This window comes from Oryctolagus cuniculus, chromosome 16 (genome assembly GCF_964237555.1).
Source record: "Oryctolagus cuniculus chromosome 16, mOryCun1.1, whole genome shotgun sequence".
Classification (NCBI taxonomy): Eukaryota; Metazoa; Chordata; class Mammalia; order Lagomorpha; family Leporidae; genus Oryctolagus; species Oryctolagus cuniculus.
The window spans coordinates 59977599-59991253 of record NC_091447.1 but is presented as its reverse complement, the minus strand read 5'-3'; the positions used below and the strand labels follow the sequence as shown (position 1 = coordinate 59991253).

Genomic DNA, 13655 nt, shown 5'->3' with positions numbered 1-13655 from the left:
CGCCGTAACTGAAGCAAGACAGAGCAGACCACGAGTGAGGCTCGACACGCCAGAGCACGAGGGCTTCAGGGTCCCCTCCCCAGGACTGACCCCTGGTTGCCAAACGATAGACTTGTGAAGGTCGTTAAGTCACTCAACGAACTTTCACTGCCCGCCCACCCTGGTCTGAGGCAGACCCCAGGGCAGCAGGCAGTGGAGGAGACGCAGTCCCCACCCCCCGCCCCGGCCTCTCGTCCTCTCGTCCTCTCTTCCGACAGAGATGCAGGCTTGGAGCCCAGCTGGAGGGGAGGCAGTGTGGGTGCTGGGGCCGAGCACACGGTTGCCCAGGCATCCCCGGGGCCCTGGCCATCTGTGCGCGGTCATCACACAGAGCGGGACGTCCGTGTGTGTGTGTGTGTGTGTGTGTATGGACCTGAGCCGTGCACCTGTGGGCTCAGGTGCGGGGCCGCCAGACAGGATGACAGACAGCTCTCTGTGGCAGGAAGCTCAGACTTTAGGGGGAAGGGACTTGGGGCCTAGGGTCCCCCTGCCCAGGCCCCAGCGGTCGGCTGCCACCCCGGGAAGCCATGGGGGCCGGGTGACTCCTGGCCCTGGCCCCAGCCCCGGGGCGCCCCCTCCCCGGAACTCTGCAGAGTGAGGTCACAGACAGGGGCGCGGGGGAGGGGGAGGATGCGTCTCCAGCGCCCCCACCCCCCATGTCTGTGGTGAAGTCCATTGAACTCGTGCTGCCCCAGGATGCCGTCTACCTGGCTGGCTCCAGCATCCACGGACAGGTGGTCCTGACCCTGAACAGCACCCTGGTGGACCCCGTGGTGAGGGTGGAGTTGGTGGGAAGGGGCTATGTGGAGTGGAACGAGGAAGTCGGGGCGACCCGCGACTACAGCCGGGACGTCATCTGCAACAACAAAGCAGACTATGTGCACAAGACCAAGACGTTCCCCGTGGAGGGTGAGGACCGGCAGGCGCCGCCAGGGCTCGCGGAGCCCCCGCAGGGACGTGGGACCAGGCGCGGGAGCCGAGCGGCGGGTGCTGGAGGCGCCCGTCCCTCTGGCCGGGAAACCGCGTCAGGAGAGGGCGCGCGGAGGCCGCTGGCCGCCAGCCTCCAGCCCCACGGCTCCGGGGTCCTGGCCCGCGGGGGCCCCCATAATGTCCTTTCTGAAAGCCGTAGGCGGGGACGACCGACTGGGTCAAAGGTTAACTTCAGACTTAAGTTTTCTTTATTTATTTGAAAGGCAGAGCTACAGAGAGAGAGAGAGAGAGAGAGAGAGAGAGAGGTCTTCCATCTGCTGGGTCACTCCCCAAATGGCTGCAACGGCCGGAGCTGGGCCGATCCGAAGCCAGGAGCCGGGAGCTTCTTCCCAGTCTCCCGCAGGGGTGCAGGGGCCCAAGCACTTAAGCCGTCGTCCCCTGCTTTCCCAGATGCATTGGCAGGGAGCTGGTTCGGAAGTGGAGCAGCCGGGACTCGAACCGGTGCTCAGGTACAGGACACCAGTGCTGCAGGCTGTGGCTTTACCCGCTGCGCCACCACGCCAAACCTGACGTAATTTTTTAGACTAATTTATCTGGTTACATGTTCCACCACCCACCCACCCCACCCCCAGGCTCACCCCCAGGGGCCTGCGGCTGTCAGAGCTGGGCCGGGCTGGAGCCGCGACCTCCCAGGTCTCCCTCCTGAATACCTGAGCCATCATTTGCTGCCCCCCCACCCAGGCACGTCAGCAGGGGAGCGGCCGGGACCCACACGGGCACAGGGACAGGGTGCCGGAGTCACCCGCTGGGCCCCGGCCCCCGAGGCAATTCTTAAAGGCCTAAAATTTCACAAAATGTAGGCCTGGAAGCTAGAAAAAGGCATCCCCGTGCCTGGCCTGAGGCCTGCGACGGGTTCACTTGTTTAGTTGAAAGCATGTATTGAACGCCTACTGTATACACTGTGTCGGGGTAGGGGAGCACCAGCTGGGACACGCACACACTGAGAGAGAGAGAGTTCCAGAGAAACCCGGGGAGCGGACACTTGGTCAGCCCACAAGTATTAAGTGCCTACTGCATGCAGCGCTCATGGCTGTGAACATCGCCTAAAACCATCTGGACCGGAGCTGGGTGGGGTGTGCAGTGACCGCCCCAGCCACGCCACCCACGTCCCCTCCAGCCCAGCAGGGCTCCCGGCTTCGGCCTGGTCCAGCCCCAGCCGTTGTGGCCACCTGGGGAGTGAGCCAGCAGAAGGCAGCTCTCCTCTCTCCCTCTTTTCCCGTAAATAAGTACATTTTTAAAGCGAGCGCTCGGGAGAGGAGGAGGAAGGCGGGGGGGGGGGGGGGGGGTGTCCCGAGCCCTCTGACGGCCGGCCGCGGTGTGTTTTGCTTTCAGATAATTGGTTAAGTGCGGGCAGCCACGCGTTTGACTTCCATTTCAACTTGCCTCCCAGGCTCCCCTCCACGTTCAACAGCAAAGTTGCCCGCATCTCCTACTACCTGCAAGCCTGCTGCCTGGGCCGGGAGCACGTGCTGGCCAAGCGGCGGGCCTACCTCATGGTCCAAGGCACCTCGGACGCCCACAAGGAAAACTTACTCCAGGTACCCGGGGACGGGGGGGCGGGGGCATCTGGGAACGGGGCGAGGCAGGGACACCGGGACACCCCCAAGGCTTCCAACCCGGAAGCGGGAACCGCGCTGGCACCGCCCCCCGGCCCTGGAGTTTCACAAAAGGCATCAGAAGGCAGTAGGGGGAGGGGCGGAGCTGAGCCGGCCACCCTGATCCCAGGACCCCGGGGGCATCACGGCAGGATGGGCTCAGGACGGCCCCGCCCAGAGGACAGTCCAGCCCCAGGGTGCACAGCGAGGTGGGGGTGGGGGGCAGGGGCCAAGGCCACTGGGACAGTGGGGCTCTGGGCAGGAGCACGGGCCTGCGAGCCCTCAGACGCTGGGCGTCTGGTCTCTTCCCAAGGACAACTACAGGGGCGGAAGTGGGGTGTGTGGACTGACGCTGGCCCAGCGGCGTCTGTAACGTCACCTTTCAAATAAATAAGTAAATCAATCTTTGAAAACATAAGTAGCAGGCGCCGCGGCTCACTGGGCTAATCCTCTGCCTTGCGGCGCCAGCACACCGGGTTCTAGTCCCAGTTGGGGCGCCGGATTCTGTCCCGGTTGCCCCTCTTCCAGGCCAGCTCTCTGCTGTGGCCCGGGAGTGCAGTGGAGGATGGCCCAGGTGCTTGGGCCCTGCACCCCATGGGAGACCAGGAGAAGCACCTGGCTCCTGCCATCGGATCAGCACGGTGCGCCGGCCGCGGCGGCCATTGGAGGGTGAACCAACGGCAAAGGAAGACCTTTCTCTCTGTCTCTCTCTCACTGTCCACTCTGCCTGTCAGGAGCTCGGGGAGACCCGGATGGAGCCTCTGACTCCCGGCACTGGCCTGGCCCAGCCCCGGCCGTGTGGGCCTCTGGGGAGTGAACCTGCAGGTGGGAGACCCCCACCTCTCTGTTTTCCAAGGAAACATGTAAGGTGATTAGAAGACGTTAGAGACACCACGCATTGATTTTGGAAAAAACCTATGTATTTATTTGAAATGCTAAACTACAGAGAGACAAAGAGAGATCTTTCACCGCCCGGTCACTCCTCAAATGGCCCCAACAGCCGGGGCTGGGCCAGGCCAAAGCCAGGAGCCAGGAGCTCCATCCGGTCTCCCCCGCGGGTGCAGGGGCCCAGGGACTTAGACCATCGTCCACTGCCTTCCCAGGCGCGTTAGCAGGGAGCAGCCGGGACTCGAGCCCCTGCTCCGACACGGCATGCTGGGGTTGCGAGCAGGGGCTTTGCCCACCGCAGCCGGCCCCCAGCCCCATTTTGCATCCCACAAAGCCTCATCGCAGTCCCGACCAGGAGTCACCTGGCTCATTTCCAAATCTGTCATTTTTATCGGGAGACCTTGGGGTGTCCTTGAACTTGAACTTGAACACTGGCTGGATGACAGAGTCCCCCCCCCCCCCCGGGCTTCCGAGACCCAGAAGGAAAACGGGATTCCAGAACGTTCCACGCCCAGGAAATCCGGCGTGGGGCGTGTACCGCGCACCCTCGGCCAAGGGCCCCTCCCGTGAGGCCGGCTGGCCAGGGTGGGGGCCTGCGGGCCCCCGTGGACAGGGCCCCTGGCTTCGTCCCGAGTGAGCACAGCCGGGGACCCTAACGCGGGGCGGGAATTTCCGAATGAGACTGAGGGGCAGCGGGAGAGGAAGCCCCCGGGGGCCTGGAGAGGGGCAGGGGCCGGAGGGGGGGGGGTCGGCTGAGGGCCCGGAGAGGAGGGACCGCCGGCCCCAAGCAGGGCGTTCAAAACACCGGCACGGCATGGGCAGGCTGCAAAAGTCACTGTGTGTGTGTGCGTGTGTGAGAATGTGTGTGTGAGACAGTGTGTGAGTGTGTGTGTGCAAGTGTGTGCAAGAGTGTGGGGTGTGAGTGTGTGAGTGTGTGACTGTGTGGGGGTGTGTGTGGTTATTCTGCATTTCATTTCAAATAGAGAGAGACGAGACAGAGACAGAGACAGAGACCGAGAGGTTGCCCACCCACGGGGTCACTCCTCAAACGTCCACCACGGCCGGGCGGGGCCACAGCCAGGAGCGCGGACCCACCCGGGCTCCCACGCGGGGCGGGCCACAGCCAGGAGCGCGGACCCACCCGGGCTCCCACGCGGGGCGGGGCCCCTGAGCCCTCCCCGTGCGTGCGCCAGGGTGCGCATGCGCAGCGAGCGGAGTGCGGGCGCAGTCGGGGCTGCAGCGGTGCTGCGAGGCGGGGTGCGGGCGGCCGCGAGGCAGGGACAGCAGGGCGGGAAACGGACGGCGGGGACGGCGGGGAGAGGCTGGTGGCTGCGACCTCCGCACACGGAGGAGAGGAGGAGGTCAGACTGCCCGGGAGAAGCACTCCTGTGCAGGCCCCTGCTCTTTCTTCTTCTTCTTTTTTTTTTTTTTTTTCTTTTTTTAAGATTTATTCATTTGAAAGGCAGAATTAGAAGAGAGAGAGAGAGAGAGAGAGAGAGAGAGAGAGAGGTCTTCCAACGCTGGGTCACTCCCCAGATGGCCGCAACCGCCGGAGCTGGGCCAATCCGGAGCCAGGAACCAGGAGCTCCATCCGGGTCTCCCACGCGGGTGCAAGGACCTAAGCACTTGGGCCATCGTCCTCTGCTCTCCCAGGCCACAGCAGTGAGCTGGATGGGAAGGGGAGCAGCCGGGACTCGAACCCGCGCCCACGGGAGAGGCTCTCCCGCCTATCGTGGGCTCCGGTCCCTTAAACCCAGTGCAAGCTGCAAATATTGGAGTCAGAAAATGCAGTGAATACATGCCCACGGCCTACGCATGTCAGAGCTCAGCCGCAGGGCACAGCGCCCGGCGCCGTGGCTTCCTCTCCCGACCACGGAGGAACCGACAGCAGAAGGCGTGGGACAGCAGGGACCAGCCGGGGGCAGAGGCCAAGTATGGCCCCCGCCACGCATGCACTGCGGTCACACGGTCACACAGCCCCCACAGTCACACAGCTCCACGGTCACAGAGCCCCCCAGCACATGGTCCCCCCACCACACAGCCCCCCCACCACACAGCCCCACCACCACACGGCCCCCACCACACAGCCCCCACTACACAGCCCCCCCAGCACACGGCCCCACCACCACACGGTCCCCACCACACGGTCCCCACCACACAGCCCCACCACCACACGGCCCCCACCACACAGCCTCCCCACACAACTCCACGGTCACACAGCCCCCCCACCACACGGCCCCCAGCACACGGCCCCCACCACACAGCCCCCACCACACAGCCCCACCACACGGCCCCACGGTCACACAGCTCCACGGTCACACAGCCCCCAGCACATGGCCCCCACCACACGGCCCCCCCACCACATGGCCCCCCCAGCACACAGCCCCCTCAGCACACGGCTCCCAGCACACAGCCCCCCCACCACACGGCCCTGACAGTCACACAGCCCCCACCACACGCCCCCCATCACGCAGCCCGGGGCTGGGGTGGGAGCAGCCGCGGGGACCCCTGCACGCCCGCTGCAGCGCCTGGCTCCACTCCCGGCCGCTCCCTGCTGGTGCCCGCCCTGGGGTTGGGTCCCTGCCCCCACGCCAGGGACCTGATGGGGCTCTGAGCGCCCGTTGTGGCTGACTCGGCTCCTGGGGAATGAACCAGCAGATCTCTCTCTCCTGTCTCTGTTGCTCTGCCTTTCACGTAAATGAAAATAAATAATGTTATTTGACAGGTAGAGTTATAGACACTGAGACAGAGAGAAAGGTCTTCCTTCCGTTGGTTCACTCCCCAAATGGCCGCTATAGCCAGAGCCGCGCCGATCCGAAGGCAGGAGCCAGGTGCTTCTCCTGGTCTCCCATGGGGTGCAGGGCCCAAGCACCTGGGCCATCCTCCACTGCACTCCCTGGCCACAGCAGAGAGCTGGCCTGGAAGAGGGGCAACCAGGACAGAACCAGCGCCCCAACCAGGACTAGAACTGGGGTGCCGGTGCCGCAGGTGGAGGATTAGCCAAGTGAGCCACGGCGCCGGCCCAATAAATAATTTTTAAAAATGAAGTCAAGGGGTCGGCACTGTTAAAGCCTCTGCCCATGGCTCTGGCATCCCCTATGGGCGCCGGTTCGAGTCCCGGCTGCTCCTCTTCCCATCCAGCTGCTGTGGCCTGGGAGAGCTGTGGAAGATGGCCCAGGTCCTTGGGCCCCTGCACCCGCGTGGGAGACCATGATGGAGCTCCTGGCTCCTGGCTCTGGCCATTGCAGCCACTTGGGAGTGAACCAGCGATGGAAGACCTCTCTCCCTCTCCCTCTCCCTCTCCCTCTCCCTCTCTCTGTAGCCCCACCTCTCATATGAATAAGTACGTCTTCTAAAGAAAGTGAAACGATCTAAGTGAGGACAGTGTCCTGCTGCAGGGCTGTGTTCCTGAACGGTGTCGCAAGTGACAAATGGATGAGTGGCCATAAATGGACACACAGGCTGCCTGTGCCGGGTGGGGGTTGGGAGCCATAACTCACGGCACGCAGACCCCCTGCGCTGAGACAGGGAGGAGGGGGTCACACACGGAGCGTGATCTTCCAACACTGGGTCACTCCCCAGATGCCCGCAACGGCCAGGGCTGGTTCAGACCAGAGCCAGGAGCCCGGAGCTCCATCCGGGTCTCACACGCTGGGGGTGCAGGTGCACACGCACTTGAGCGCTCCCCGCGGCCTCCCACGGTGCGCATGCACAGGGAGCTGACTCTGGGTGTTCGGAGGTGGCCGGCAGGCAGGGCTCTGAACCCGCCGGACCTCGCGTGCAGCTTGAGAGAGAAGGAAGCTGATCCCAGGACGGGCAGGCACGGTGAGGGGAGGCTGCCCCCGGGTGTCTCCTGGGGCGCCCCCCCCCCGGCCCCGGCGGCCGTGAAGGGTCTCAGGGTGGGCAGCAGGCCTCTGGCTGACCGCCGCCCCCCTCCCCGCTTGCTCTCCCAGAACCCTCTGCTGGTGGAGGCCGAGAAGCGAGTCCCTTACAACTGCTGCAGCCAGGGCAGCGTCCGCCTGCGCGTGCGCATGGACAAGAGCGTGTTCGCCCCGGGAGAGAAGGTGGCTTTCACCGCCGAGATCGGCAACCAGACCAGCAAGTGCATCAGGACGGTCGCCTTCGCGCTGTACGCGCACGCGCAGTACCAGGGCTTCACGCCAAGCGCCGAGCGCCGGCTGCGCGCCGACAGCAGCGAACTGCTGCGCCAGGAGGCCAACACGCACATCGGCGCCTTCGGCACCAGCAAGGTGGTCAGCGCCTTCCACCTGCCGCCCGTGCTGCCGGTGAGCGGCGGCTCGCGCGAGGACGCGCTGGTGCACACGCGCTACGAGCTGGTGGTCACCGTGCACCTGCCCTGGTCCCTGAGCGGCGTGAAGGCCAAGGTGCCCCTGGTCATCGCCAGGTCCCCCGCCGACGCCGACGCCGCGCCGGGCCGCACGCCGCCCCCGAGCCCAGAGCGCCAGAACTGAGTGTCCAGACTTCTACATATGAAAAAGCTTTATCAGACTCTAGCCGGTCCTCCGCCTCACGTCGTGAGTCCCTGGCGTGCGCCTTGTGCCGGTGTGTGCGTGTGTGTGTGTGTGACTTTAGCCGCAGAGACAGCTTCCACCCCCTGGGTCACTCCCCAAATGGCTGCAGCAGCCCGGGGCTGGGCCAGGCCGGAGCCAGGAGCCAGGAGCTCCATCCGGGTCTCCCACGCGGGTGCAGGGGCCCAGGGACTCGGGCCGTCCTCTGCTGCTGTCCCAGGCGCATTAGCAGGGCGCTGGATGGGAAGTGGAGCAGCCGGGACCCGAACCGGTGCCCACATGGGGCACTGGCCGCCCCGCAGGGCCGGCCCTGTTATCCTCTCCTGTGGTGAGATTCCCAGAGTAAACCTCACCATCCTAACCTGGTCCCTGCGCGGCGCTCTGCGGCGCCCAGCCCATTCCCGGGGCTGTGATGTCACCACCAGCCAGGCCACCCCAGCGGCTCGGAAGCCCTGGCCCAGGCTGCGCTCTTGCCCCAGCCCCGCGCCCCCACTCTCCTGCCTGTCCCGTGGCCCCCAGGGCTCCAGGGACCTCCTCGGAGCCGGCGCCTGCAGGCTGTCTTTATGCCAATGAGCACTGTCATAAAAGTTTTGAAAAAAAAAAAAAAGGTAAAACCACAAACAGTTCAATCCAACAGTTTACTGGGGGCAATTATAAGCAAACAGAAGGAAGCCGGACAAAGGGAAAACACGGCCGATTGGTGATTCAGGTTCTCGCCAAACCAGGACCCCAGCTCAGGCGGCCCCCAGCATTGCAGGGGGCGGGAGCAGCTGCCCAGGCCGGCGCTGGCAACGCCACTGGGGGCACCGCGGCCCACAGCCGGGCGCCTGGGGCTCCAGTCCCAGCCTTACCCCTGGCCAGCTCCCGGCACAGGCGCGCCCTGGTGCTCGGGCCCGGCCGCCCACGCGGGACACCCAGACCAAGGTCCCGGCTTCTACCTTCCCGGTGGCCCAGCCCTGGCCGGTGTGGGCATTTGGGGCGTGAACCAGCAGATGGAAGCACGCTCTCTCTCTCTCTTTTGTAACCAAAGGCGGAAGTGGAGCATAGAAAACTTGTCTACAGTGTAACTGGCTCATTGGTTACAGGGCCTCCCACAGTTAACCGAGGGCCAGCGCTGTCCAGCGGCCCCGCCCCAGCCCGCCTCCCGCCGCCGCCGTCTGGGAGCGGAGCCCCCGATTCCCTCCTTGCTCCTGGCCGTCTAATGCCCCTCCGTGTGCCGCGCTCTGGTGGTCTTTTACATCGACCTTGTTTGAACGGCAGAGCCAAAGACGTCAGCGCCCACATGCCCGCAGCAGCTGGGTCTGGGTGGCACCGAAGCCAGGAGCCTGGGGACCCCACTGGTTCCCCCACATCCTGGAGCCGTCTCTGCGTGTGTAGGACGCTGGATGGGAGGCAGCGGAGCTGGACTTGAACCCAGGCCCCTCTGGCGTGGAACCCATCTTCAGCTCTATGATGAAGCCTCTCCCGTGGTCTATTTTTTTTTTCTAAGATTCATTTATTTATGTGAAAGACGAAAGTGACATGGAGAGAGAGAATCTTCCATCCGCTGGGTCACTCCCCAAATGCCCACGACGGCCAGGCTGAAGCCAGGAGCCGGGAGCTACATCCGGACCTCCCGCGCAGGTGCAGGGCCCAGCACTCAGGCCTCACTGCTGCTCCCAGGCCACAGCAGGAAAGAGAACTGGAGGTGAGGGAGACCTGGGACGGGAACCAGGCCCTGTGATGAGGGACAGAGGGGCCCAGACGGGAACCAGGCTCTGTGACCAGGGACAGAGGGGCCCAGACGGGAACCAGGCCCTGTGACAAGGGACAGAGGGGCCCAGACGGGAACCAGGCTCTGTGAGGAGGGACAGAGGGGCCCAGACGGGAACCAGGCTCTGTGACCAGGGACAGAGGGGCCCAGATGGGAACCAGGCTCTGTGAGGAGGGACAGAGGGGCCCAGACGGGAACCAGGCTCTGTGACCAGGGACAGAGGGGCCCAGATGGGAACCAGGCTCTGTGACCAGGGACAGAGGGGCCCAGATGGGAACCAGGCTCTGTGACGAGGGACAGAGGGGCCCAGACGGGAACCAGGCCCTGTGACGAGGGACAGAGGGGCCCAGACGGGAACCAGGCTCTGTGAGGAGGGACAGAGGGGCCCAGACGGGAACCAGGCTCTGTGACCAGGGACAGAGGGGCCCAGATGGGAACCAGGCTCTGTGAGGAGGGACAGAGGGGCCCAGATGGGAACCAGGCTCTGTGACCAGGGACAGAGGGGCCCAGATGGGAACCAGGCTCTGTGACCAGGGACAGAGGGGCCCAGACGACCTGAGCCCGCTGCACACAGCGCCTACCCGGTCTGTCTGCAGCACTCACACGGTGTCGGGCGCAGCCCGGCCGGGCTCCCTGCTGTGGCCTGGGAACGCCGTGGAGGGCGGCCCCAGGGCTGGGCCCCTGCACCACGGGGAGACCCGGATGAGCTCCCGGCTCCCGCCTGGCCCAGCCCGGGGTTTGGCCTTGTGGGGAGCAAGCCAGCGCCCTCTCTGTGCCGCATGAACGGGCAGGCAGGAGCACCCGGTTCTGCTGGGCATTTGCCGCGTGCTGTGGGCCACCCTCTCCACGTGTCCAGGCGGCGCCCGCTCCCGCCCAGGCCGGGGCTGCACACGCCAGGAGCCCAGGCGGGGAGAGGGACTCACGCTTACTCCAACCCTCTGTCGGCCCAGCTGGAGGCTTCTAGAAGATTCTTGCCGGCTCTGCAGCCCCCGCCCCGCCCCCACCTCCCGCAGCCCAGGACTCAGTGGACCACACAGGCGGGCGTTGGGGACGCTTCCTGTGTGGTGGCCGCGGGCCCCGCTGCGCCAGGTGCGCCAACGGGAGCAGGCAGCTGGGGCTGCCCCACTTCCTGCCGCCGGTGCAGGGGCCTCACGGCCTCCCTGGCCCCCCACCCCCAAAACAAACCCACTCCCCGGAACCGGAACCGCGGCCACCCAGGGCAGCTGCAGCCTCCGGCTCAGGGCGCGCAAGACCGGCAGGGGGCCCGGCAGCTGCTGCACGGGGCCTGCCCGCTGGGAATGTCCCGGCATTCCAGGGCCACGGGGGTGGCCGGCCTCCCCTCCTGCCGGCCCCCCCAGAACCCCGGGGCCCGGCGTCCCCAGCGCGCGCCGCCAGCGCCTGGTGCGGGGAAGGGGCTGGTTGCTAGGACAACAGCCCCCACCTCCACCCAGAACAAAGCGGCGGCGCGGGGAGCCAAGGACGGGCTGTTCTCTGGCCGAAGGCGTGCCTGGCGCACCCCGGCAGCTGGCACCGCGGCCGGGCCGCCCCGGACAGGGCGCTCGCGGGGGCGGCTGGGGGCGGCCATGGCTCTGAACTTGCAGCCCCGGGTGGGATTAGCTCCCTGCTCAGCTGAGCCCTGGGCCTCTGGCCTTCCGGCACCTTCTCGCAGGGGCCCGCACAGCCGGCCCAGGAGGCAGCCAGGGTCTGGCAGGGACCCTGGGGTGGGGGGCGGGGAGACCCCGGGCCTGGCCAGCCCGGTGGCGGCGGCTGACTGCATCCAGGAAGCCGGGTGCCCTCCCGCGCTGGGAGAGGCCGCGGGGGGACACCCCTCCCCCAGGCCAGGGGGCGGGCAGCGGGCAGGTGGCGCCACGAGGGCGGCCGAGCCGGCCTGCATGTAAAAGACCCCCGGCTTCCCGCCGCGAGTCCAAACAGCAGAGAAAGCCGGGAGAGGGGGGCCCGGCCTGGCCGGCGGTGGCCGAAGCCGGTGGCACACAGCGCCCGCGGGCCGGAGTCGTCTTAGATCTCACGCGCGCGTATCCGGCGCGGCTTGCGCTATTGGAAACATTTTATGTATCGAGTTTGTGATTTGTCTGAAAGGCAGAGCCACAGAGGAAGGGTCGGAGAGACAGAGCCTTCCTCCTGCGGGGTCCCGGCAAGGGCCCGCGCCGGCCAGCGGCCAGCGGCCAGCGGCTCCACCAGGGCCGGACCCCAGGGCGCGCATGCGCAGGGAGCGCCGGGCTGGTACCAGGCCTCCCGCAGGGGTGCGGGTGTCCCAGATGCCTTTTGACTTCCTAGCTCTGGGACCTTCGTCGGGGGTGCAAAACGGACCCCACGGATGCCCCCACCAAGCCTGCTCCTCTGGGGGTCCCCACGCCCGCCGGCACCCCGGCCAGGGCCTGCGCCAGCCTCCCCCGCACCCGGGGCCCAGCCCGCACCCCAGGGCCCGCCCCTCCCGGAGGCCTGAGCCTCTGCCCCTACCGACGCCCCCAGCCCCGCCCCCATCACGGCCATGGCAGCAGTGTGCGTCCGCCGGGCCCTCCTGAGCCCATGGCGCCCTCCGCGCTCCCGTGGGGTCGGCGTGCCAGCGCTCGTGTGCCTCACACGGCCCTGCACGACCTGCCCAACCCCTCCCTGGCTCGCTCGCGGCCACACTGCCGCCCCAGGGCCTTCACATGGGCTCGGAGCTGCCTGGACTGAGCTGCTCCCGAGACCAGCGCCCCGCCCGCGCCGGGCCTCGGCTCCCTGGGCTCTCCCTGTTCCGCCTGACGGCCAGCTGCGGGGGCGGGCGTCTGGCGCGCCGGTTAGGGCCTGGGCCGCCCCCATCCACCCCCATCCCATATCCGCGTCCTAGTCCAGCTCCCTCCGGGGCAGCCGCCGAGGGCAGCGGGGGCCGCAGCGCCCTCCGATACAGGACACGGGCGTCTTCACCACTAGGCCAGACGCCCGCCCCCACGTAGTCTCCCTTTAATTCTTCTTAAGATCAGGGGAGGAGCCCGCGCCGTGTTGTGCTGGGCAAAGCCGCCGTCTGCAGGGCCGGCGTCCCACAGGGGCGCCGGTTCGAGTCCCGGCTCCTCCACTTCCCATCCAACTCCCGCTGTGGCCTGGGGGAGCTGTGGACGACGGCCCAAGGGCTTGGGCCCCCGCACCCGCGTGGGAGGCCCGGATGGAGCTCCTGGCTCCTGGCTTCGGATCGGCCCAGCTCTGGCCGGGGGACCAGGCCAGACCAGGCCAGACCGGCGCCTCCCGCTAGACCCGGCATGCAGCCGTGGATGCCTCCTCGCAAGGACCAGCGCCCGGGCCCCGCTCCCTCCGTCCCCCACCCAGCACGGGCCGGTACACAGCAGGAGCTTACTAGTTCCTCACTGGACGTCAGTCGCTGGCCAGAGGCCAGAGCCGTCACCTGCAGCTGGACCCGCCCGGGGCCGCCAGCGCCACCTTGTGGCCGACGCCCCCCCCCCCCCCGCCTTTTACCCCAGGTGGAACAGAACTGGGGGTGTGGAGAGCACCCCCAGGAGGAAGACAGGGGAGGGGGAGGTAGGGGGAGGGCAGGGAGGGCGGGGCGGGCGTTGAGGGCGGGAGCTCAGAGGCCAGCACGGTTCCCGCAGGTGCCATGCGGGGCACACACACCCGCTGCTCTCCTGAGACCCTCGTGTTCCGCGCGTGGCTCCCAGTCTGGACCAGGAGGAGGGGGCCGTGGGGCAGGGGATGGAGGGTGTGGTCCAGCCCCGCACTCTGAGCCAAGCCCGCAACTCCCTCCGGCACACCGGCCTGGGTCCTGCCCCAGGGCCTTTGCACAGGCCGGGCCCGGGCCCAGGAGCCTACTTCCCCGTATCTCGCCATGGTTCCTGCCTTACCTCCCAC

General features: G+C 66.9%; 1 protein-coding gene across 1 annotated transcript; it reads left to right on the top strand.

The window, feature by feature from the left end:
- The first annotated feature begins 645 nt into the window (after positions 1 to 645).
- ARRDC5 (arrestin domain containing 5) lies at positions 646 to 8026 on the top strand. The gene is made up of 3 exons (XM_051829869.2): positions 646 to 948; positions 2362 to 2567; positions 7466 to 8026. The coding sequence occupies exons 1-3, from the start codon at positions 696 to 698 to the stop codon at positions 7982 to 7984; spliced, it is 978 nt and encodes a 325-aa protein (XP_051685829.2). The 5' UTR covers positions 646 to 695; the 3' UTR covers positions 7985 to 8026.
- The last annotated feature ends 5629 nt before the right edge of the window (positions 8027 to 13655 follow it).

Bases quoted from the DNA above. Each gene is read 5' to 3' on its own strand.
- ARRDC5 (XM_051829869.2), top strand. From the start codon at position 696: ATGTCTGTGGTGAAGTCCATTGAACTCGTGCTGCCCCAGGATGCCGTC. The intron at 949-2,361 runs GTGAGGACCGGC...TTTTGCTTTCAG, and splicing joins CAAGACGTTCCCCGTGGAGG to ATAATTGGTTAAGTGCGGGC. The intron at 2,568-7,465 runs GTACCCGGGGAC...TTGCTCTCCCAG, and splicing joins ACAAGGAAAACTTACTCCAG to AACCCTCTGCTGGTGGAGGC.